This window comes from Taurulus bubalis, assembly GCF_910589615.1.
Source record: "Taurulus bubalis genome assembly, chromosome: 13".
In the NCBI taxonomy this organism is placed as follows: Eukaryota; Metazoa; Chordata; class Actinopteri; order Perciformes; family Cottidae; genus Taurulus; species Taurulus bubalis.
Window position 1 is genome coordinate 23,498,725 of NC_136601.1, and position 26,254 is coordinate 23,524,978.

General features: G+C 42.1%; 1 protein-coding gene across 1 annotated transcript; it reads left to right on the forward strand.

Annotated features, from left to right (window-relative positions):
• Positions 1–2,773: 2,773 nt before the first annotated feature.
• ugl (ureidoglycolate lyase) lies at positions 2,774–9,903 on the forward strand (the record flags this gene model as incomplete). Its single annotated transcript, XM_079228239.1, has 14 exons — positions 2,774–2,890; positions 2,978–3,196; positions 4,163–4,253; positions 4,417–4,493; positions 4,749–4,859; positions 4,949–5,008; positions 5,598–5,754; positions 5,900–6,098; positions 6,563–6,641; positions 6,730–6,822; positions 7,720–7,796; positions 7,899–7,962; positions 8,878–9,002; positions 9,732–9,903. The coding sequence occupies 14 exons, from the start codon at positions 2,774–2,776 to the stop codon at positions 9,901–9,903; spliced, it is 1,641 nt and encodes a 546-aa protein (XP_079084365.1).
• Positions 9,904–26,254: the final 16,351 nt, after the last annotated feature.

Below are 26,254 nucleotides of genomic sequence, written 5' to 3' on the forward strand. Positions count from 1 at the left end.
AATATAATGTGTAAATACATGATGTATACATATGCTGCAAATTAACCATGAACATTACATATCAGAGGAAATGACGATTAGAGGAAATCAGAGGAAAATTAAATACATCTGTATCAATAACCTAGTTAATTAACAAAGACACAGGTAAATTTAACTAAATGTATGGTTTACACACACACGTATACTGCCATCTACTGGTAGAAAGATGAACCATTTACTCTGGTCTGCTCTGTGTTTACTCAAGAAACAGCACAATAAGATGGAAAAATAAATATGATGCCAACAGCAGCAACAACTCTATACAGACAAATCACTTTGCTTAAACTATATTACGAACTGTGTTGCATTAAACAATGCAACGATTAATTGAAAAGTTGATTCTTGCTGTGTACATGCATATTAAACTGCCTGTAGTCACTACTGTTGCTAACATATCCAGGTTTATTCATTTATATTGATTAATTAATGTTCTTCTAACGTTACCCTGCTATGGGTTTGCATCATAGAAGACTGGAAATAAGAATTAGAAGACTGTAAATAAGAATATCTATCACTGGCTTTTATTTTGACACGGAAAGAAGGATTTGCAAAAACAAAATCGGCTCGTATTCCGAGTATGGTTTTCTCTTTTTTTCATTTTGGGATTCTTTCAATCTTTAAGGTTTTAAACTACCATAAAGAAGAATTTGTGTCACAGTCTAACTTACTATGTTTTTGAGTCGGTAGTAGCACTAGCTAGCTAACCTTAATTCAGCACATCAGAGGACGGCGGTTAGCGGCTATTTAGCTCGCATTAGCTCTTCCATTTGAGGCAACTAGCAAGCTAGCAGTTAGCCGGTGTGGCTAAATGAAAACAGCGTGTGCAGTCCCTTCTGACGTCACCTGGGATGCTCATTTTTAAAGCAGCTGACGTCATAGCTGGCCAAATAAACCGCGCCCTCAGTGCGTGGAGCTGGAGCTTTTATACTCCAAGTATCGCTCACATTAAAAGCAATTTAACGTCGACTCACTCATCACTGAGCTCATATGCACCGTGCGATATATATCGAGTGAGATTTTCTAGATTACTGGTGTCTTCCAATTAATTCGGCATATAAATGACAGAGGAATACATTCTTATCTCACGATGGGAGTTTCATAAAAACACGTAGCGTTAACCGGCAGTGGACATGTGCAACCTCACGTTAAATGTCGATGGACACGCTGGTCACCGCATGTTACACCGCATGTTACACCGCCTTCACACCACCAGTAACGATCTTTTTCAGACTACGGACCTGAAATTGAAATGTAATTTGTATGTTGTTAAAATAAGTAACATTGATGTGGTTATTGTAAGTGATTTTTCAGCTGGGGAGGAGTTAATACAGTTATACAATTTTGAATATTGGGCACATACATATTCAAATCCTCTCACAGGTCAATGAATCGTCACATCGACTTTAAACTCTGCAAAAACAAACATCTTTCTGTTTAAACACTGACCAAAGTAAGTCCATTACCAAAGTCCACTTCTCCTGCGTGAACAGAGAGCTGTCCTCATGTCGGTGAGTGTCATTGTATCACTTTATTGTGCAGCTAAATAGACATAATGGACAGTAAACAATGCCAATGTACGATGAACTTCAGTTTCATGAACGTTAGTGTTCCGTTTCAGACGCATCTACACTTTGACCAGCCGTAGGACGTTATTGTGAATGAAAGATGAATGAATGAATATATACTTTATTAATCCCCAAGGGGAAATTTCGTGTCGCGTAGCAGCCATTTACACAGAAAATAAGATGAGATATAAAAACAACAGGGATGAAAGATATATGCAAGAATAATACTAATAGAAGATGATTTGGTGCTCGGATCAAAGTTAGGTGGCGTGTGCTATGAACAGTGGGCTACCTATTCTTGGAGGACTTTTTATATTCTATGTTGTATGTTCAATATTTCTCATTATTATGTCTTCCGCCGCAAACTAAAAACACATCTTTTTTTAATATACCTTGAATAGGGAAGGTAGCACCGTAGTAGCACTTAAGTGACACTTTTTATAGCACTTTGTAGTTTAACTTTATTGAAGAAATTGTACTTTCTTGAGTCTTGTTGTTCTGAGTTTATACTCATGTTGAATGCACTTATTGTAAGTCGCTTTGGATAAAAGCGTCAGCTAAATGTAATGTAATGTACTAATGTAAAAGGACTCACTCATGGTAATGAACCCACAGACAATTATTACCATCAATGCAGCTCTATGAGGCATTTCAGCATTCAGGCCATTGTTTCATGCCCCACAAGACTAAATGAGCATGTTGCTTCCTTTAAGTTGAATGACTGGGTGTTTAATAAGAAGGCTGTTTGCCAACAACCTAATGAGGTGATACTATGTCTAATAAATATGTTGTTTATAGCTAGTTCCACTGCCTCAAAGTGGCCAGAAAGGTCATAATTGCAGGTTTGTGTAGAGGGAAGAAGAGCTGTGCTATGTTTCCTTGGGGAATCAGAAACGAGTGCTACTGTGAGTTAGAGTACATTTTCATAAAGTTATAACTTCTTCAAGTCCTGCATATTGTCTTTGAGTGTTGGTATCCATGACCAGCATGTGTGCTTATATTTCATTCACAATTAATCCACATGTGTTATTAATAAACATTTTGAAACTGTTAAGGCTGCCTGTTTTTATTAATTTTGTATTAACCCCTTTCCACAAATATGGAGATTGACCAGGAATAACCCACTGATATGATATGTTGACTCTTGTCGTCCACAGGGTCCCGTCAGCATGGAGCTGTACCCACCCCCCTCAGGTCTAGAAGCAGAATATGAGACACTTTTCACCACAGACTCTCTCCTTTTCCTCCATGAGCTGATCTCCACATTTGATGAGGAGGTGGATCAGGTAAGAAAGCTGAAAAGGCTTTTTAAAAATTCAATGCATGGAAGACTTGCTTTGCTTACGATGAGGCGTCTTTCATACTCTACTCAGGTCCTACGGTTACGAGTGTCCAAAAAAGCCCATTTGGACCTCTCAGCTGATCTACCAAGCTTTTTGGAAAGTACCACACACATCAGGAGAGACCCATCCTGGAGGGTGCTCCCGGTCCCCCCGAGGCTCCAGAGAAGACATGTGGATATCGGGGACATGGCTCCCTGCGACACTCAGCGCTTCATTAAAGCTCTGCAGTCATCAGCACAAGGCATACAGGTACCACCTGTGACCCTACGGCACCAACATAATAACTAGACATTGAATGCTGCACTGTTGGGTCTTAAGAGGCCTCTTTATAATTGCTAATGTAGACATAATTCACATTATGAGTACACTCATATGCATATTACAGTTAACGCTGATCATGTGCATCTATGCTATCCTCTGATTCCAGTTAGACATGTGTCAATGTAAGAATTACATAGCATGATTATCTTGTCATATGATCTTTCTACAACTATACAACTCATATAATATTAACACAATTACAGAAAGACACCACAAAACACGCTATAACACAAAATAACAACAACACTGCAATTTTGGTTTGGACTCAATCCCATTTACACTGTTCTGCAGTCAGAAATAGTCACTAGAGTGAATGTGGATTAATCCACTGTTGAATATAGTCCCCAACAAATGTGTTATATCCTCCTGTTTGAATAACAAGATAGGGAAGTTAAAAAGTATTAGGTGGCGAACACATTATGGGTTTTGGCATTTTTATGGGATTTGCTGACAATGAGGAAAATATAGAATAACACCAGCCGTATCTTTGAATATAAAATTCTTACTTTGAAGAATAGCTCCTTCCAGGGGTTCATACCAACTACCAATACATGAGCTGTCACTGCCAACTGTTAGCAGTGATGCTAACACCGTTGTAAAGGGCATGCTATCACCTTATATAAAAAATGTGTTTGACCAATAGTTTGTTTTATGATAATGCTGTAGGCTAATTGTGTCCAGATGTTAGCATGCTAACATGCTGAACCAAGATGGTGAATGTGTATCACCATAGATGTATAAAGAGAACGGGCCTTGTCATTGTGAGCATGCTAACAATAAGGCTAGCATTTAGCTCATGGCACCATGGTTCCTCCAAGCACAGCCTCACAGAGCCACTAGCATCTCTGCAGACTCCTCACATAACTTCTCCGTAAATTCTCTCTTTGGTTTCAGGTTGACTTTGATGATGGGAACTGCCCTACGTATTACAACCAGATCAAAGGCATTCATAACGTTGTTAAGGCGGTTCACAACCAGTTCCCCAGTAAGTGGCTTACTTCATATCGATACTCATGTTGCCACAGCTACATTACTGTGCAGAGGAATATCTGTGTGGTTGCACATGTGAGTTTCCCAGGTGTGGAACAGAAAAAGAGTCCCAGTATGTCTACACATTCTCTCTTCCACCTCCCTCCATGTGTTCACAGATGTTCCTCACATATCTCAGGCTCCAGTGCTGATGCTTCGCCCTCGTGCCTGGAACATGGTGGAGCACAACATGATGGTAGTATAGTCTGTACTTCACTTCACTCTGTTTATTTAATCACTGCATATTGCCTGAATAAATATAATAAATATCAAATAAATAATACTTTTATAAGAAATTACACCCTGTTTTGGTTTCTGTTGGATCTTTTAGTGGGAGATTTTCCTAAATGTATTTGGTGCTTTGGTAACAATACATTTGTTATAGGCTATACTAGTATATGATTAATCAAAAGAAAATAACCGATACATAAAGAAGCTATTTGTTTGCCAGGTGGCAGGGAAGGAGGCTCCTGGTCCTCTCTTTGACTTTGGACTCCTCATGTTTCACTGTGGAGAGAAACTTTTTGAAAACAAGAGTGGACCCTTTTTCTACCTCTCAAAGGTACATGCACACACACACACACACACACACACACGCACTAATATGAAGACAGTCATCATAAGGCTCTCCTGCTTCTTCCTGTTCTCTAGGTGGAGAGCTTCATGGAGGCCAGACTATGGAACAATATATTTGTCTGGATACAACAGAAGGTCTGCATGTCACATATCTATGTTCTCCTACAAAGTCTTTGTTTTTTATATATGCAGTTGTATTCTGTTAATTTGATGATTCATTTTGAACTTTATTCTCAAAATCTCAGGTTAATTGTTTTGTGTCCCTAATACCAGCACTTAGTCACAGTGTACACATGTGGACTCCCTGGTGTAAATTGTTTCAAGGTGATCCAACACCACCACCTCCTCATTTAGACACACCTGGAGAAGCTATGGGCCATTTACCATTCATGGTGGATCCAAAAGAAAGACAGATTTCCCTATTCTATAATAAACGTTTTTAGTTAAAGTTTCACTTTGAGCTTAAGCTTTTTTTATTACAGGTTTATTGTTGCAGTTTTACTTTGCATTTTCAAACTGCCATTACATTACATCATTTTGGCATTTGTAATTTTTTTTTCAGTATTTCCTTCTTATTAACATTTCTGAATGCCTCATTGATTGTATAAAATAATCTGGGTGAAATGGTCCTTCATATGTAGTCATATGTGCTGAATCTCTCTGTGTGTGTGTGTGTGTGTGTGTGTGTGTGTGTGTGTGTGTGTGTGTGTGTGTGTGTGTCTAGTTGGGCCTTCCTCTGGGCAGCATTAAGGCGACGGTGCTAATTGAAAATGTATTAGCAGCATTTGAGATGGAGGAGATTCTCTACGAGCTGCGAGAGCATTCAGCAGGACTCAACTGTGGCATCTGGGACTATTCAGCCTCCTTTGTCAATAAATTTGGTGAGACAAACCTTCTGGCTTTTAGCTGCTCCTGACCTCCCTATGAACCTATTCATCATTATTGATATCTTAAAACAAAAGTGATGCTAAAAAAAAGCCAATCCTTGTCTCATTGAAGTCCAGAGGTCATGCGTTTCTCCTCCAGGTCATCGACAGGCCTTCCTGCTGCCCGACCGCAGTAAATACGTCAACATGGAGAAGCGTTTTCTGCGCAGCTACATGGACCTGTTGGTTCAGACGTGTCATCGGAGGGGAGCGCTGGCCACAGGAGGCATGGCAGCCCTGCTGCTGCCTCAGGACCCGCTCAGTGCCGCCCACAGCAGAGTGTTGGCTGCTGCCACCAGGTAGGAACATCGCTGTTCACACACGTTCCTCATGAGATGGAATGAGGCTTGTTCCCAAACAGACAAACCAGTTCAGAGGAAAGGTAAAGACAAAGGTTCTATCTCTCTGTGGGGTCCTTTTAATAATGTTGTCTGACACTTCTAATGACAATCTGACTTAAACACAAAAACATGTGGAAATAGGATCCAGATTGAAAAGTTACCCTAAACGTAAAGTGAATACTCCCTCCACCGCTGCACAGAGCAGACTGTGTTTGTCAATCTGTCTCGCTGAACCGGTGCAGGGTCAAACTGAAAAGCCAGCATTATTTCATTAGTCACAAGAAATCTGACTAAGTTATTGCCACGTGGTTAATGAACCACGTAGTATACAGTGTCAGTTGACAGACGTTATCTTCACAGTTGCTGCATTTTTAAATTGAAACATGTTGGCTGCTCTGACACTGTTTCCTCCCACCTGTCAGACTGAAGTTGCTGGAGATCCAGGCGGGCGTGGACGGTTTCATGGTGTACGATCTGAGCTTGATTGAGCCCATGCAGAAAGTAAGCACTGGATCATGAGCCATACAAAGCTTGCCATAAATACAATGATTTGGGGTTTCTGTTCATGGGAATTCTTCATCTCCTACAGCTCTTCAAGCTCCACACTGAAGGAGATAACCAGCTTCATCAGCTTCGACATGATGTCACTGTGACTCCTGATGACCTGTTGTCCATGCCTTTGGTCAGTCGCTCAGTTGTCCCAGGATAGAACAGCAGAAGATACGTTGCTAAACTGTAACATTTGAACATTATTCAACAATGTGTTCCTATTCAACCATTGGTAGACTGAATCCAACAGCCTCTTCTAGCCTTTATGTTGAGTGGACACCAAAGGCCAACCTCTGGTTCTGAAAAGTGAAGCCAATGTGGAATAGCTTTAAACCTGCATTCTCTCTAATGTTCCTCAGTGGGAAACTCCTCTGATTGTATAGAAGTCTATGAGAAAATGTATGGTCTCAATCTCTAGTTTCAAGTTTTCTTCAATACAGTATGATGTTCATTTAGTAAATTGTGGTCCATTTAGAGTCAAATAGAGTAGACCATGCTACGCTAACGATACATGGCCCCCCAAGCTCTCCAGCTCCACCCTCAAGTCCAACTATGATCTCAAAAGCCAAAATGCCAAACTCAAGGCTTGTAAACAGTATACAAATCAATGGGTGACATCACAAGGACTACATCCACTTCTTATGCAGAGTCTATGCTCGGCACCATGCAAGAAGACTACAGATATTAGTGGGAGGGCATGTCAAATTCAGTTACATAAAATACACATGAATAACAAATTAAATGAAAAAAAAGGTCATGACATTTCTTAGTTTAGGATTAATTATAATGCAGGGATGAACACCATTATTCCAAAACATATTCCACTTCAAGTGGAGAGCGCAACTCCAAAACTCCAAAATCTCCCTTAGGTGTTCAGTTTTGTTGATAAATTAAGCATTTTCATGCATGAGAAAGAAAATGCTAGGATGAAAACATAATTCTGACCGTGATAGTCCTATGTAAAAATAACTGGATATGCCAGTGTAAGTCTCTAATGAAGTATATTTGGATGTTTTTTGTTTTTCTCCAGGGAGGAGTCACCCTTTATGGTTTGAAGTATAACATTGCAGTTGGTGTCCTCTTTGTTAACGCTTGGCTATCAGGTATGTACATTCACATATTCTTGTTCTCATCATAGTTAGGAGCAGACAGCAGGAAGTGGTTCTTATTGTGTGTACTGTTAAAAGTCATGCTCTGTTTCCTAGGTAGAGGTCACTTTTTCTACAGAGGCCAGGTCGAAGATTCAGCCACAGCAGAGATTTCCAGATCACAGGTGGGTTTAAGATTACACGATCCAACTTCAGCACCCATCCCTGTGGGCCATAACTTACTGCAAAGACACGCACAAGGAGGAATTGTATGCCACTTTATATGAGTCACACTCAATTCAGCTAAACATTGTATGATGCAAATGTCATTAGTTTTGCAGGTATTTGGTCATAAACCAAAGTATTGGACATATTCAAATGTTGACACGTGAATCCATCTAATACTTGTTTCAGTCTGGACCACTGCGGTGGGTTGATGGACCGAGACGCCTACATTGCTGTGTCTTAAAATTGGCTTACACAATTCATCATGAGCCAAGCACTTAAGTGTATTATAAATGTTCCAAGTAGTGGAAATATTTCCATCAAAATAATGAAACGTCCAGGATCGCCAAAGTCATTACAATTCATCCTCTGGGGGCAGTGAACGTTTGTAAAAATGTTACGGCAATCCATCCAATAGCTGTGGTGATATTTCAGACTGAAAGTGGAAGCAGGAGACCATCCTCAGAGCTGAGAACTTGGTTTCATCTGATTTGATCATAACATAGCCATCATAACTTGATTCAAATGTTGTTAAATCCGGATTGGTCTACAGAAATATGTGACATTGTGTTTTTCAAACTGAGCCCTGCCCACTTAAAATCAGTAAGAAATAATCAAAACGGCTCTAACTCTAACTAACAGAAAATAGAACTCCTATGTAGGACATTGTTGCTCAGATGGTTGAGAGATCAGGTTTTCAGGGCTTTTAATCGTGCTTGTTCTGTACAAACGAAAAACTAAACCGTTATCTCTCAATACAAAGATTAAGGGGAAACATGCCTTTTTCAAACGTAAGATCGTTTATTGTTAACCAGCCACGTTGACCCTGAAGTATGGATCACCTGACATGACACTGAGTGTGTTTCATGTGTCAGGTGTGGCAGTGGATCCGTCATCAGACTCAGCTGGAGGACGACAGCAGGGGGGTGAGCCGGCGGCTGGTGTCTGACCTCATCAAGGAGCTCACGATGGAGCTCAGGGCTCTCTGTCACTCTGTCAGGTAGGCAGACTCTCCTTGAGGAAACCTTTTGGGACTAGTCCTTTGAGCGATGAGACCACTAGCTTCATTGACAATAAATAGGGTTTCATTCCACCCAACAATAGCATACACAGTAGTCTGGACATAATATGCCCCATGCTCTCTTTTAATACATGTTCATTTATATTTTTTGTTTTCTTGACAGCACCCTTATCTGTGCAGATACCAGTCAGACTACTGCTGTTCTTTTGCTCTAGCATATATCTTTATCAAAGCTCATATAGTTTCATATAGTTTACTGTATTAAAATGTGCATTACACTTCCTCCTCACGGTCAGCCATGTTTGCTGAAAAAGGGGGTGTGGCTCTAACTTCAGTCCACTTTAGATGATGTGAAGCACAGTGAATTGCTTACAGATATCCAATCAAGACAGGTTGTGTACATGGGCGGGGTCAGATGACACTAATTACAGATCTATATATTTTAGAAAAGTTATGCCCATTGGAATGGCCAGGGTATCTGAATCGGTTTATTTGCAAAGTAGCCATATCGGTTGTCTCATGAGTTTACTTTGACATTGACAATCAGCCGCAGAACACAAAAAGAGGCTCAGACATCGGACCACAAACCACTTCAGTTCTCTGGCTAATGTCTCCTTCTGTTGTTGATCTAGTTGATCCTGTAAAATAATCTGTCCTATCTGCGCTGTGGCTCAGGTGTTCACATCTATGTCTCTCTCTCTTCTTCAGGGATAAACAGAGGTTACACACAGCAGCAGACATGTTCCTGGAAGTGGTGCTAAAGAGAGATTTCCCAGAGTTCATCACCACCTACTTAATTCAAGACCACACCTTTCTCAGCTCCCAGAACAGTGAACAGGTGGAGGCTCTGAACACGGACTTGCCCCAACCCAAACTGTGAGCGTCCAGCTGGAGGACTGCTTCCTGTTCGCTGCTCAACATGAAGAACCCTTTGAGGACGTCCCATGAGACTTTTAGAGATTTTTCATTCTTTTAGCTATTTTATAGACTTATCAGTTACTATGAGGAACTTTCATTTTGTGTATATTTTGTATTCTGTGGAGAAAAGCAGTAGTGTTACAGAGCACCCGTCCTGGTTCTGGTTCTCCCTTCCCTCCAGCGGGACCAGCAAGCGGCCTGGGACTCATTGCTGAGTGGTGTCGGTGTTGGCTCCCAGCGGAGAGGTGAAGCTCTGCTGTGGAGCTGAGCTCTCCTCCTCCCGCTGGAGCTTCCGACCTTAGGTCGAAGGCGGTGGTGAAGCTGGATCAGGGTCTGTTGGTGTCGCTGTTGGAGGCCCCGCTGGAGGCTCCGCTGGAGGCCCCGCTGGAGGCCCCGCTGGAGGCCCCGCTGGAGGCCCTGCTCGAGGCCCCGCTGGAGGCCCCGCTGGAGGCTCCGCTGGAGGCTCCGCTGGAGGCCCCGCTGGAGGCGCTGCTCGAGGCCCCGCTGGAGGCCCCGCTGGAGGCTCCGCTGGAGGCCCCGCTGGAGGCCCTGCTCGAGGCCCTGCTGGAGGCCCCGCTGGAGGCTCCGCTGGAGGCCCCGCTGGAGGCCCCGCTGGAGGCGCTGCTCGAGGCCCCGCTGGAGGCCCCGCTGGAGGCCCCGCTGGAGGCCCTGCTCGAGGCCCCGCTGGAGCCCCCGCTGGAGCCCCCGCTGGAGGCCCCGCTGGAGCCCCCGCTGGAGGCCCCGCTGGAGGCCCCGCTGGAGCCCCCGCTGGAGGCCCCGTTGGAGGCTGACCTGAGGGGGTTGAACTGAACCTGCATGGTTTCGTTAGATTTCTCCAGAATTCGACACGGTGCACCGATAACAAGCATTAAGAATAACTATATAGAAATAGACAATCTTCTCTCTGACGGTCACGTTTACTGATGCAGGTCATATAGAGGATCAGGACTAAACTGAGACTGGTTCATAACCAGTTAAAAATGTTCCTTCTCGTAACTTTAAAGAAAATAAGATAAATCAATACTGAAAATAATTCTTAGTTGCAGCAAAATGCTAAATGTGTGTGTAGGGTTGTTAGCATGTAAGGGTTTATTAAGCCTAATTAAACTAAACATTCACCGGAACCTTCAAGTGTCTCCTATTGCATCCGGGGAGAGGGATGCTGTTGCTCTCCCGAAGGTTTCTTCCCTTTTTCTCTTTTTTTGGTGGGGTTTTTTCCTGATCTGATGGTCCCGGGACAGAGGATATCGTATGTGTACAGATTGTAAAGCCCTCTGAGGCCAATTTGTGATTTTGGGCTACACAAAATAAACTGAATTGAATTGATTTGCCTGCAACTACCAACATCTCTGAAACTGTTCACTCTGCAGACAAACATGTCCACTTTTTTTTAAAGCATCAAGTTAATTAATGCATTAATTTATATTGATACAAAAATAACATCACTTTTATCACTTTAAAATCAATTACTTGAAATGACCACCTAATTCAATGATCTGTTATGGCCACATGTTAGGCTTTAAGTGTTCAATGGAAATGAAAATATATGTCTTATTATGGACAGATATAATAATTTCTATAATTCACAACATGTTTTTATCTCACAAAATATTCTGCTTCAAACCATGTTTGTTGACGTCTAGTCTTTTAAAAACAAAATTTCCACTGCAGAAAAAAAGTGAGGCACGCACCTATATTAATGAGGCGGTCTCGTAGCAATCTGTCAGCACCATAAATTACATTTATATAACCACAATAACACAAAATCATTTTTTTACCAGTTTTGTAAGAAGATGACAACAGACATCCATTTGAAAACGTCAATAGAAGCTTCAAATGTTAAATAAAATGACATTTCATACATAGGTGAATTTAATTTAATTTGAATAAGTAAAAATCAGGCATAACTTGGATAATGACAAGTCAAAACCTGATCTGTGATGTGACTATTACAAACCAAATAATATTTATTTTCTCTTGTCTTTATCTGCATATTTGGTATTGGGATAATCCAAAAGTAATAGAAAGTAATTACAGTACCGCTATATAGTGACACTTGTATTAGGTCTGAATACATTTTTAACAGGTAGGCTAATAAGTAATTATATTGGATTACATGTTTAACCTCCCAACCCTGACACCATACCTTAAATTGGTCACACCGTCAAAGCATTTCTGAAATTGTCCCTGCGTGTTTAGTGTTTTTTTACATGGTCGAAATTAGCATTCAGGGTTTTCTGCCAGAAATCTCCTTTCGTTCAGCCAACAAGCCTACTTGGTTAGGTTTAGGAAAAAACATAGTTTTGGTTGAAATACTCTTTCTGGCAGAAAGCTCTGAAGGCAAACTTCTGCCATGTGCTAAAAATGAAAAGAGACGGGTAAAAAACATCACAACATTGAGTTTGTTGAGCAAGCTAGCTTACTCACTAGCTGGATCACTGATGCTGTATCTCAAATTGCGTTCTCCTGTAGTTTGCAACATTTTGAGTGGATAAATGCATTCCCACCGACAAGTATGGCAAAGTGCAGTGCGCCACGAGTCCCCTTATACACCATAAGGGGACTCGTGGCGCACTGCATTTTGCTCATAGCGGTCAAGTCCTTGGCAGAGACCGCGGTGAAATTTACACTTTGGGTGAAACAAGGGGAACATACAAGCAGGTAAAAGTAAAATCATTTTCATTTTTATTCAGCTTTAACTACATTGTCAAGTAAAGAAACAAGCCTGCAGATATATTGCTGGGCGACAGGTCGGCCCTTGCATCAAGCCCCACACACACACCACACATCGTCGCACTTCCCTTTGTCGGCTATACCAACAGTGCCACTCCTTAAAAGCACCAAAACCATGTTATGATAAAGAGGGACTCAAGAAAGGTTTAAGAGATAGGAAACATGATAAATACCATCAAAAAGTGGCATTGCACATTTGGATACTCCACTGTGATGTGCAAGGATTCCACAAGTACTTGTAGCAGCCAGCCAGTGGCTACATTGATGGTTAATGCCATGAATATAGCATGTGAAGGTGTGCCTGATACAGACATTGGGCTGATCTACCTGTTTTGTGGGTCAGAAGAAGGTGTCAAATGTTGCAATCAATATTTACTCTGAGTGCAAAAGCCATGTTCTATTTGAGACAACTCTCTCCAAAGTCACACACTACACAAGTAGGTGCAAAGTGCCCACAGTGTACTACATGGAAGTCTACGAATGGAAGTATCTGAATTGAGACCTTGCATGACAGTTATCAAACCAGCTCGCCCAGAGAGCTATTGAGACCGATTAGTTTGTATTCTCCCTGCTGGCTGGTTTATTAGCTCTGAGTCACCAAATAGCCCTGTGAGTAGTCACCACTACTACTTGCACCAACAATTTTGTTAGCATGTGTGGATGAACTCTCTGGTGTGAGTGCAGAACCTTGGCATATCGCTGTGATATCTTTCAGGACCTGTGCCTCACCTACTTCATTTCACATGCTTGTCGGAGAACTACGGTGGCCTCCAGGTAAAGAAGCAAAAGGCTCTCCTAGAGCCAGTGTTTGGTCTGTCCAACGTGGGCTACTGTATTGCTCCTTTAATGATTACAATAGTGAATAAAGACCTACCCAGCTTTGCAGGAACTGTGTTGTTCCATAATTTCATTGTCTTCTCTCTCGATCGCCAGATGATTTGGTGGTTCACTTATGCTTTAGCTTCTAATATTTTTAACCTATTTTCACTGCCGAATCAGTTTAACATCCTGGATATATCCTTCAACCACACATTGCAGACCCTTCTATTCTATTCTAAAAAGCTTTTTGTTTGAAAAAAACAGAGATAATATTCATTCAGGGCACTTATTGCTTTTGTTTAAAATCAATAAATTGCTGGTCTTTAACATACATATTTAAGGTACGGTTTACATTTTTTTAAACTTATTTTCATAGCCTTATTGTAACATGTATTCTTACCAGTAGCAGCTCAAAACAATATAATTTTCAGTTTTTTAATAAAGTAATAACATTGATATTGAGTTAATTGAATTAAGTTCAGACTATTGGTTCGGCCCTCCACAACGGTCCAAATTTCTCATGTGGCCCCTTGGGAAAATGAATTGCCCACCCCTGGACTAAGGTATGTTAATGACATGCGGTTCCCAAGCGCTTTTTGGTGACGTGGTTGATTACGTTACTGTCATCTGTCCGTCATCGTATAAAGCCCGCCCTGACAATTTGATTGGTCCGAACAATTTTTGATTTTGGATCATTTCTCCCCAACGGAGCAGTGCCAGACCGAACTTCCAGACCTCAAATGTTGTGGGCGGGGCTAAGTTCGGCTGGTACCAGGCTACATCTTTAGCATACCACCCAAAAATCCACTAGAATGAATGAAATAACATGTACTTAAACTAAAATGTCCTGGGGGTGGACCATCAGCTATGCCTTTGCTTCACAGAATGTAACCAATGTTGTCCATCTCCAGTAGGCCGCCCCTATCAACGACTTTAGGCCCCACAAACCACCAGAATGCAGGGTACAACATGGGGACAACATGGGGACAACATGGGTACAACATGGGGACAACATGGGTACAACATGGGGACAACGGCAAACTAATTAAAATTTCCTGATATTTGAGCCACCAACGTGTGTGGCTCAAAATTTTGGTCACCCCCGACAAAATCTCACTTTTTTTTGGAAAGTTGGCAGCTCTGTTCTATACTGTTGAGAGTTTTGTTCTTTTTTAAATTCATATCCTGGGAAGGAAGTGTGTCATGGTCATGGTTGGTGTGACCCGGTTGCCTCTCTTGGTTTTGCCAGTCTTGCTGAGGCCCATGTACATGCCAGGGTAGGCAGCCGATTCATAGGCATTATAGTTGTTGGCCAGGAAATTCTCCTTGAACTTGCATTCATCATTGTAGCGACCCTGTGAAGAAGAAGATAATCAATTCAATACCAATGATTGTTTTAAAGCTAGTTCCGTTTTGGCACTGTTTGCAAGACAACATGTCATGATGATTCCACCATTTCCTCATGACAAATAATGAAGTCTCTCTCCCTCTGTGCTTTCTGTTATCCAAGCTTTTCTGAACTTTGTTGACATAGCTGGGCCTGGCTGCGCATGCATTTTAGTGCATGTGAGCGTTCCTCACCGGTTAGTGCTCTGCACTGCATATCTGCATATGCACAGCTGATAACGGCGTACCCTCCACCCTCCAGGTTTCTCCTCAGGAAAGCACTGCTGCCAGCACTGTTGTCGTAGTTTGCACTGTTAGATATTAGCATTGTTAGCTGTGAGTCGCTGGCTCAGCTGTTGCCATGTTGAGAGCCATGTTAAGGCAATAGATAGGCTGACTAATACATTTAGGAGTGTTAAGGCATTGGTTTTATTAAATAAAAAAATAAAAACAGAAAATGACCTCAGCAAAGCTTTGAATTTGGAAATAGATCTGGTGCCCTTAAACCAAGCTTATTAAAATAAAAAGCTTAATTTCCACAATTTCGGACTCTCTTAGGAATGTTAGTAAAGATCCGATTGCAATCAGTAACACTTTTAGGTTCCTACCCTTCCCATCCTTTTTTCATAACTTTTTTGTCTCTCAGCCATGCTCACATTCACTTTAATTAAAGCCAACAAAGATCTGACACAATGCTCAATTTATCGCTTCTATCCTGTTTTCACTACTGAATTTGAGTTTGACATCCTGAATTTATCCTTCAAACACATATTGTGAACCCTTCTGTCTTTTTCACAATGGAATTTAGAAAAAAAATAGTTAACATTCATTCAGGGAATGCAGTGAGTGACAGTGTGATAGCAAGATGAAGCGACCATGGGGGGGGCGGGACTTAAAGGTCAGTGATTTGTGCACTTTTAGACAACAACGCTCTGGAGCTAATGGACACTTTTTGGATCACACAAGTCGGAAACAATCCTACACACAATGGTGCCTTTATGTACGGGCGGGCATGCAATTGATTGGTTTTGTGTCCAAGGACATGAACTGTCATGTAGCTTTGTACAAAACAATTCCAATGGAAAAATAATTAGAATCCTTTTTTTGTGGTAGACAAAAATGAAACACATGAATATAAAACTGTCAGAGTAAGTGATGTAGTTTGCAACAATGTATACAGACCACCTATGGGGGGCGGGAGAAGAGGATGTGTCTGTCAAAAGAGGACTTTCAACCACGACACTGGTATTCATCCCTGCATGTCTCAAGGTCTTGTTGTGGATTTGTTTTCCTTTCTTTTTATAACATAATGTCATCCCAAAAGAAAAGTTGTTCAAAGCTACATGAAAAAAACCTGACAGTTCGTGTCACTGTACAAGAAACCAATAGATTGCATTTCGTGTCTATTTCAAAAACTGCTGTGAGACTCAAATAGTATAATAAAAATATTAGTGTAGCCTAATCATTAACGGCAACTGTGCAGATATACTGTGTGAAAACACATTGAATAGACATGCAAAAACAAATCTTCACAGCATTCAAATGTTGGTTTTGAATTTAAATGTCAATGTTTTTAATGAAGCTTCAAACTATTTTATATCGCCTTACTTCGTATTGTGTTACTGCTTAGGAGGGCACTCGTTTTACTAGTTGTCGCTGTGCATTGGCTGCTCTTTGAAATGCTGAACTTATCAGTTTTGCAGTGGATTTGTATCGGTAACGTTCGGGCAAACAAAACAAATGTATCTTTCTCTCTCTTACTCGCTCACTGAGTAGACTGTATATCTGCGTGCGTGGGAACTTAGACGTTAGGTACTGTATCTTGTAAGATGTCATGCGGTTCTTGTTCGTAGAATCCTGCCGGCACTACAATACACCGTTAGATATCCTAGCTGTATGGAAAAATGCCAAAAGCTTTCCTCATTCTTTGGCCCCTACCGCAGCTACTTAATCCCTCCTTATTATGTATAGAGGAATATATACTATTACAAGGAAAAAACACATTCTTTTGGCAGGCTTACTCACAGAGGTCTGGGAGCACTTCCAACCAAAGGTCAATCTAACTTCCCCCCAACCGAACGACCTACCTTTGTGCATAGAGGCCTGCTGTTAGATGAGCCACTGGATGACTAACTGTGTGATGACTAACTGGTGTTTAGATCACGGCTGAGTTAGCCTCAGTCAGCATTCAAAACAATTTTAACTGGAGCTGATCACTCCAATGTTTCGTAGCGGTTGCTACCAAATAAAACATTACACCTATGGCTTTGGGCCAGAGGAAAATGACCTACAATTAACAGTGATATGCAATTAAATCCGAAAGAAAAATAAATCGCTGTACCCATCGGCGGATTTTTTCATACACATACATTTAAAGACGCTGTGGACAGTAAATACTGTCAAAAATCCATCACTCACGAAAAGGACTAGAAGGACGCGAAGCGTTAAAACAATATTTATTACTAAACAATATTTAGTAAATGCTGTGCATTAACTGCAGGTATTCATTTTGCTCCGGTCTTTATCGTTCAGCTTGTGGTTCATTCAGGCACAGATACCTGAGCATGTGGAGAATGCACAAAGTCCTAACGTTAGATAGCGATATGCATTTGTTTGCCAGGTGATATTGATTTCACCCTGACTGAAGCTCAGTTTATTGTTGCCGTAGTGAAGCTGCTGCGTGGTGTAAGTGGTCGCGGCGCTCGGTCGTGCACCTCTGAATTTGGCGCAAATTTGGTCACAAATGGTTCACTGATAAAAACAGTATTTACATGTCTAGGGATTAAACTAAATCGGGAAATTGGTTTTGAGATGCTTTAGAAATCGGTGTTCTTAGAAATCTTCATTTGAGTACATATTTTTTTCCAGCCAAATGAAATAGTGTACATGATATTCAACCTTTGTTTCATTACGGTGAATGTACTTTACTTTCTTTACAGGTTCTTTACAGGTTTTGTATAAAGGAAATAAAGTAGTTCATGAATATGAGATATGAGTTGACAGATAATTACAATCCCTCCTCGTCATTGTGGAGGCTAGTTTATGGCTTTTGGTCGGTTTACTCCTACATGGACACATCTCTGAGTTACACTCGTTGTCTTTTTAACTCCTCAAAGTTTTCTTTGTACGCCTGTGGCGTTTCGGGGAATAATGCAGCTCATTGAGTGTAAAAGCCTCCGTTCGTGCTCAGAGCTCCTCCGTCTGCTGAGGCTCACCCGACGGCGAGTATAAACAAAGCTTCAGATTGTGCTACAGTTTTCCAAACTACATATCAGCTAACATTCACAAGTATCACCTTGGTGATTCTGAGAGGTAAGATGGTGTAGAAATGTAGTTTGGAAAACTGTACTGTGAAATGCAGAACATTTGTTTTTAATTACTCCCCCCCGGGTTAGGAACCTGCTGGTTATCTTTCATAATTCCCCCATTTTAAACCCGGGTACCCATGAGTCCCAATCATCAGGGAACATTCAGAATGCAGTATAAATATTTGGACAATTTCAGTTCAGTTCACACATCTTGTCATTAAATCCTGATCGGTTCTTACCGAGCCGTAGAGTTTCCCTTTGTCGCTCATGGCAATGAAGAGGCCGCTTCTCACCCCAAACAGAGTGACCACTCCTCTCTCCACTGGGGACATCTCCAGAAGGCCTGGGATAAAACATGGACATGATCAGCTGCAGATAGAGACCATCAAAATGAGACACTATTAATACTTACATGAATTGCCTCAGAACTGCTGTATAGTGGCAAAAAGCTTTTAACAGGGAAACCACGCTCCTAAACCTTTCTAAGTGGGTTTGTTGCCGAAACCCAACTTCCTGTGATGAAGTTTATTTTGAAAAGACACGTGTGTAACGAGTGGAAGCTCTCACGCCGTCCCTGCCACGACCACGACTGAAGCTAGAGGGGTATGTAGAGTGTCACTGACTGTAACTGTGAGATTGTGTTGTATTTTTCATTCATTTTTGTCATGTTGTCAATGCTGTGCTAGCCACTACACCACCATGCAGCCCTCTGAAGACACTAATAGTTTCACTGTAACTGTGTGTGGCTATTAGTGCTGATCTTTGTGAATTGGAATGTTTAAAAGCCAATTTAGAGCAGAATGAATGTATACTACCACATTAAAGACGTACAAATAGCACAAGAGCACCAAGAGGCTTGAAAGGGCAGTTAATGGAATATTTCACCTTATGTGGATCCTTTGAGAATTACAGTTTCTTCTTTTTTTTCAGATTTAGAAGCCACAAAAAGTTCAAAATCCTTTGAGAATTTACTCCTGACTGTTACACCATTAAGCTGGAGGAGGAAATGGAATTGATGACTCAATAAATAAAAACAATTTGTAACTCCTCCTGTGGAGTCTGCATGACAACTGCTTTTGTTCAGTACATTTCTAGGGTTAACCTATACCGCTTGTTGAAGTCATTTCAGCACTTCAGGAGTGTACCGCTGACACAATAACTAACTAAGTCTCAGTTTGTGTTGGAGCAGCTGATACAGCCCTAACTACCTGCCTATCCACTTCCAGTCATTCACATCCTAAAATAAAGAAATGAAAAACATCACAAAGGCTACAAACGCACACATGCAGAGGAAAAGCATCATTACATCATTCATGTCCTTCACTGACAGGTACATGAAGTGTCTGGGTTTAATGTCAGTCTATAAAGAATCCTTATGTTACCCCAAATGTCAGCAGATATTTTGTATCGCCCCTAATGCTTAAAATAATTAAATTACATTAAATCATATTGTGTAAATAGAATTAATATAATCAGTCTCTCCGCAGCAAGTATGTAATATAGTAGTTGCACACAAAGTCCTACAAGCCACATATACTTACATTTTGTGGAAATATCTCAACAGCTTAATGCAAAATATTTAGCAAGCTTGGTGATGTTTGGAAGAACTGCCATTGATTTATGTTCAAATTGGTGCCAGGCCATACAAATGTTCAGAACTAGTGCTGAGTCATGCTCTTTTGAAGTTCATCAATAGCTTGATACTAAATAGATTACTAACCATCGTTTGTTATGCTGGTTCAAATAAGCAATCAGACCTACAGTTTAGGAGATGTCAAAAGTCGGAAAATCTTGTGGGCATACAGTATGTTCCAAGAGGAGGAATTGAGCTGTCAATAAGAATTGAGCTAGTCAATAAGAATTACAATGTGAGGGACGTGGCCCTTCAAAGATTGTGTAGAGGGGCTTTAATTGGCCACATTTCTTCGTCTATTTTTTCCACTAGTGCTCAAGTGAATTCACATTATTAATTCACATTAACTGACAAGTTTGTTAAAATAAACATAATTAATGAATTGGTAACGACAAAGTAATGCATTATGATTTTTACAATCCATACAGGAATAACTGGTCCTAATGGCCCTAATAAAAGTCACAATTGTTGTTACACAAACTAGAAAAATGGCAACCTAACTGTTTATGACCACATGTATGGAATTCAACAGGGAAAGGCAAAATTACTTACTGTATCTGTTTTCATTATGCACGCCTGTGATCTTCCCATTTGGTAAAACCTGAATGTGGAAGCCAATGCCCACATTACAGTAAAGCCTTCTGAGTCTCTTTATCCCCAGCAGGTATTCTCCATCTCTAGCTGCCACCTCCCTCCTGTCCCAGGAGCTGCTGATGGCATGCTCCAGTGGCCCGGTGCTCCGTATGCTATGTCTCTTGCTGCTGATGACTGGGAGAGGCGCAAAGGAGCTGCACAGGAGGATCCCAAACAGGAGCAGTGGGAGCTTGGACCTTGACGATGACATCCTCTGCTCACCAATCCCGGAAATCATAGAGATACACGACTGTTGTGTATTTCCAAGACCAATTAAGTGTTCACTTTTTACAAAATTGGTCATAAAATTTTTCTAGCTTCAGTTTCTCTGAGGGAAAATCATGAAGAAAATGCCTCAACTTCTGCACTCTTTGAAGCCCAGAGAGAAGTTCCAGTATGCATATTTAGACACCGTTAAAAGCCAAACCCATTAGGGGTCCAGTGTGCCAGAGAGTTGTCTCCTGTTTCCTCCTCAGGTAGATCCAGCAGACAGACACAATACTTATATGTGGTCCATATTACATCACACACCACCTGCTGTCTTGTTTGTCTGTGAGTCACAGATGCTGTAGAAGCACACAAACTGAGAAATACATTAAACACATAGTGACAGAAAACAAAGAGGAACACGCAAGGACACAGAAACATAGAGTAGGAGATAAATTAATAAAGAGATCCGATAGAGAGATGGGTGTACAGGAGCCCTCTCTGTTACCAATATGTAAATGGTTTAGAAATGTGTGTAATAACTTACCACCAAAGGTAAAGGAGGGTTAGATACTGGTACTGTGTCAAAAGATTTACATAGAAAAGATCCCAGGTTTCAAACTGCGGAGCAATCATTCATGATGATCACAGATTGCCTTATCACATAAGAAGTTGTATCTTCACTACATAAATACATTCCATAGCATGAACTGAAAGAACCCCCCCGTCTTGGGTTCAAGTGCTTTTAAAATGTGTGCACCCTCGTGTGTGCATGGAAGATGTTGGATTATTTGAACACTGGCTGTACATATTCTGTTCCTTTGTAAACTAAACACTCTTCAGTCAGACACGAGGGAGACCAAGCAACATGGGAAGTAGATGGACAGCCTATATGACAATGTGACACATTTTTTAAAATAAAAGGCCACCTTCAAAGGTGCTTTATTATGTTTTCTCCATTTTAGGGCAACGTACAGTGCACTGTACTCTACTGGAAGAAAAACCCTTGCCTGGATGACAACAAGCTTTCTCATTAATTGCACCTTAGCAGTGCAATTAACCACTTATCAACTGGCTTACAATGTACATATAGCTTACATTCTGATTGATCTCCCTCTGATCATAGTTCTTTTTCTTTCATTCGTCCAAATGTAAGTTTTGATGAAAAGATTGTCTCACAATCGTGTTCCGTGATGTCTGATGCAGTCCTGAGAAACTAGTAGGAGATATTACAATATCTTCAAAGCATTTAAACCACATTCGACAGTCTGGCAAGGATAACTGATGTTACAAAATGTAATTATTTTCAATGTCAGGTTAATTACAGCATGATAGCCTCTCCTAAAGCCATGCAATTAGTTGTTTCCTAATGATGGTGGTATTGCGATGGTGTGATCCATGTGGGGTCATCTGGCATGTACTCTCTCGCTTCTGTCCATCCGGGGAGAGGGATCCTCTGTTGCTCTCCCTCAGGTTTCTTCCCCTTTGAAAGGGTTTTTACTATCTTTATTGGGGGAGTTTTTCCTGATCCGATGTGAGGTCCCAGGACACGGATGTCATGTGTACAGATTGTAAAGCCCTTCGAGGCAAACTTGTATTTGTGATGTTGGGCTATATAAAATAAACTAAACGCTGTAGGTACTAGATCTGGCAATTGAACGTCTACATTTATTGCAATATTATGCATTACACAACATGTCAAAATGATCAGACTCAACTTCTTTGGGTTGTAGAGCAGCTTGCCTCTAGCCGTGCCAAGGCCCGTCCACCTGGTCTTCAAAACCCCAATCGTGTGCTTTACTGTGTATGGCCCTGTTGAACGCTCCCGTCTACGCTTTGGGTTGACTGGAGGTATTGAAAGCGTGTGTCAATTATTGGATGCCTGGTGTGGCCTCCGGAAGAACTCAGTTGAATTTGAATTATGTTTGCATGGTGACAATTACCAGTTGACAAGTCACTAATCAAACAGCCAAACATCTCCATGAGCAAAACAGCAAAACAAAAACAAACAGCACATTCCGACAGGAGAGAAACAGGGTTTAAATACAAGAGGAAGGTAACGAGGAACAGGTGGAAACAATGAGGGCAGCACAGGTGAATACACAATCAGGGAACAGGGCAGACAGACAATCACGCACCATCACGGGGACAGGAAGTGCAGGAACACAGGACACACAAGACAAGGACTTCACAATAAAACAAGACAGCAAACACACCAACATCATAACATAAAGGAGCAGGCTGTAAGTTGGATCTATTCGCAGAAATAAATTATATAGTATTCATAACTATGTTTCCGAATGTGTACAATCACATGGAATTAAGGATTGTTGTGATCCGTCGCCTCACAATGTACACAGGGAGGAGGCCCCACCATGTTTTTGTCAGGCCTGGACTGAAAGGAGGACCCAGATGCAGGGGATATCCGTACAGGCACACTTTATTATTTCCTTAGATCCTTTTCGACGAGTGAAAAGACCATTAGGCTGTGAACACAACTTTCTTACAAAAACTTCAAACATAAAACGCTCCCGAAGGAGGGAAGAAAAACAGGGGAAAAAAACACTTAAGCACAAAAACCTTCGGGAAACCTTTAACTAGGACTGTGGACGCTGGCTTTGGTGCATGGGCAAGGAAAAACACTTTGGCACAGGACAGAGGGAAGACACAGACTATAAGCACATGAGGGCAATGGGGAACAGGTGGAACCACTCAGGAATCAGGGGAGACAATCAGACCAGTGACACATGAGGAAGGGCAAGTGACCTGAAACGAGAGGAGAGTCAGGCTTCAAAATAAAACAGGAAGTTACGAGACAAAAACCCCAGACAAGAAACCCCAGACAAGACAACCCTCACAACCCTGTGACAGTACCCCCTCCTCTAGGGTCGACTCCTGACGGCCCAGGCTGGTCAGGGTGGTCCCTATGGAAGTCTGTGATGAGGGTAGAGTCGACAATGTAGCGAGACGGGACCCACTGCCTCTCCTCAGGACCATATCCTACCCAGTCCACTAAGCACTGTTTACCTCGGCCCCGGTTGCGAACGCCAGCAACTGCTTGACCTTGTACACCGGACCGCCTTCTATCACTTCTGGGGGCGGTGGAGGGGCAGCGGCTGGAACCATCGGACTCTCCTTGGCGGGCTTGACCCGGCTTACGTGGAAGGTGGGGTGAACACGGAGGGATCGGGGCAGGCGAAGTCGAACTGCTGCAGGGCCGATGAGCTTGGTGATGGGGAATGGACCCACGAACCGCGGCGCCAACTTCTTGGACGGGACTTTAAGGTGTAGATCCCTGGCGGAGAGCCACACTCTCTGTCCTGGCTGGTAGGCGGGGGTGGGTCGTCTCTTGCGGTCCGCAGTCTTCTTGACTCGGTCCCCTTGGCGAATCAATACCTGCGTGGCGGCTGCCCAGATGCGGTGGCAGCGGCGAACCATGGCATGGGCGGAGGGTACAGACACCTCTGGCTCGTTGTCTGCAAAAACAGGGGGCTGGTAACCAAACATACACTTGAACGGCGACATACCTGTGGCCGAGGTGGGCAGTAGGTTTTTTCAGTGGCCCAGAACAGACAAACCAAACACTGGATGCGGATAGAGCATTTCACATTGTTACGTTGCCTGAACGCCATCAAAGTTCTCCGACACGCTTGGAAAGTGAGGGGTGAGTGCAGAAATGCAGATTTCGGAAGAGATCGGCTGCTTTGAAAAGCCTGCCCTTTCATAACTACTCGCTGGTTGCCTTTTATGTTAAATAGCAGTCCTTTTCCGTATTTTGATATGGTTGGTTTTCACACCTGAGGCAAACCGTACCTGAGTGCACATGAACCGTACACATTTGTCGACACTAATCAAATGAACTGGACAAATGAAGCTACAGCGTGAGTTCAGTCAGGAAGACTATACTCTTGTATGCTTAGGCTGTAGCGCACTTCTCATACATCTGCCTTTCACTCTTCGCACTTGCTCACTCATAATTTCTTTGCTGTCGGGGTTGTCAGTCATAATACCAGCTTTTTCGCTAACTAGGACCATGCTAATCTGTATTACTATTAGCATTTCGACTACTAATAATAATGAAAGTAGCGGTGGGTGTCAGGCATGACCGCGGTCCAGATATAATCGCGATCCATGGAAAGCACAAAGACGGGATAAAGCAAAGTCAGTAATGGGACATGAATTCGTACAGGTGGGATGTAGGAAGAGAGATGAAGGGGTGAGGGTCATGGGGTCTTCACCCCCCATGATGAAGGGATGCAGGAATGAAGGGATTAAGGTCACGGGATGTAAAGATGCAGGGTAAGGGAATGAGGAGGGTAAAGAAGGTCATGGAATGATGGATGGAGAGCCGTAATGGACCGTTGACGTCTGGTGGCTGGTGGTAACTGGGCGGGAGGAGACTCATGAGTGGGGGCTATCTCTTCAGAAGCTCCGACACCATGTATTTAACTGGCTTCTCTACCAAGATAGCTTCATGAAGTCGGATGCCAGTTGACGTTTTCCGATATCGCTCGGGTTGGAATGGATGTATGTGAGGTATGCGGGGGAAGACTAGCGGCCCAGAAACCTTAATGATATGGTCGGGGTCGATTGAAGATGGTTGCTGAAAGCCGCAGTCGCAGTCGACGGTGGTCGGAGGCTGGTTCCCATGGGCCGAATTTCTTGAACGAAAGAACGGAAAGTGAGTCGGTAATCTTGATTGGTAATTTTGCACAGGATTTTTAAAACAGCACACAGTCTGCAAGCCATCCTCATGTTGGCATTCCCCTATTTTTATGTGGGGCTTTTATGATTTAAGAAGCACACAGCAGTGCAAAATAGGCATAGTTGTACGCATAGTAAAAAGTAGATGTCCAAGATTTGCTTTATTGCCAACATATTATTAAGTTAAGAGTTAAATATAGTTATGGATACCACAAGATACTGTAGAATAAAGGTGTTAAAAAGTTGTAATATACAGTAATTTCAATGAAGCACAGCATTTATCATTCATATATCTATGATACAGTCACCTTTCCAGTAGAAGGCTCTCTCTTCTCTATGCTAATTCTGCTGCTGCTGGGCAGCATACAAATAACTCAAGTGTAAACACACATTGTAAACAACAATGTGATTCACGCCAACAAACTATCTCGTCGGTACATACGCACATTAATTCAGAGCAGTGGAGGGTTGATATCATGTGACATGTGGTGCGTCACAGCACCGCTCATGTAGAGCTCATTGCAGGACTCAAATAGAGAGACAGAGGCAATGATAGGTCATGTGTGTACACATGTGAATGGCTGGTCTCCCCACGGGGGAAACCCCATAGTAACTGTGACGTGGGTAAACATTTATCAGCGTTTGCTCTGACATCAAACCTCGCCAACAGAGTTTCCCTCAAGCTATGTATGTGGGAGAGATTGTGACAGTGGCAGGCCTTGAAATAAAGCATGACAATCTGGGTTCATGTATTTAGTGATGGATGGTTAAACTTGAAATGAATGAATTGATTCATACATTTTGTTTCTCTCATTGTTTTTTTCCGTCTAAACAAGGCAGTAACAGCTTCTCTGTCTCAGAACTTGTCTACACACATGCACTTACTATAT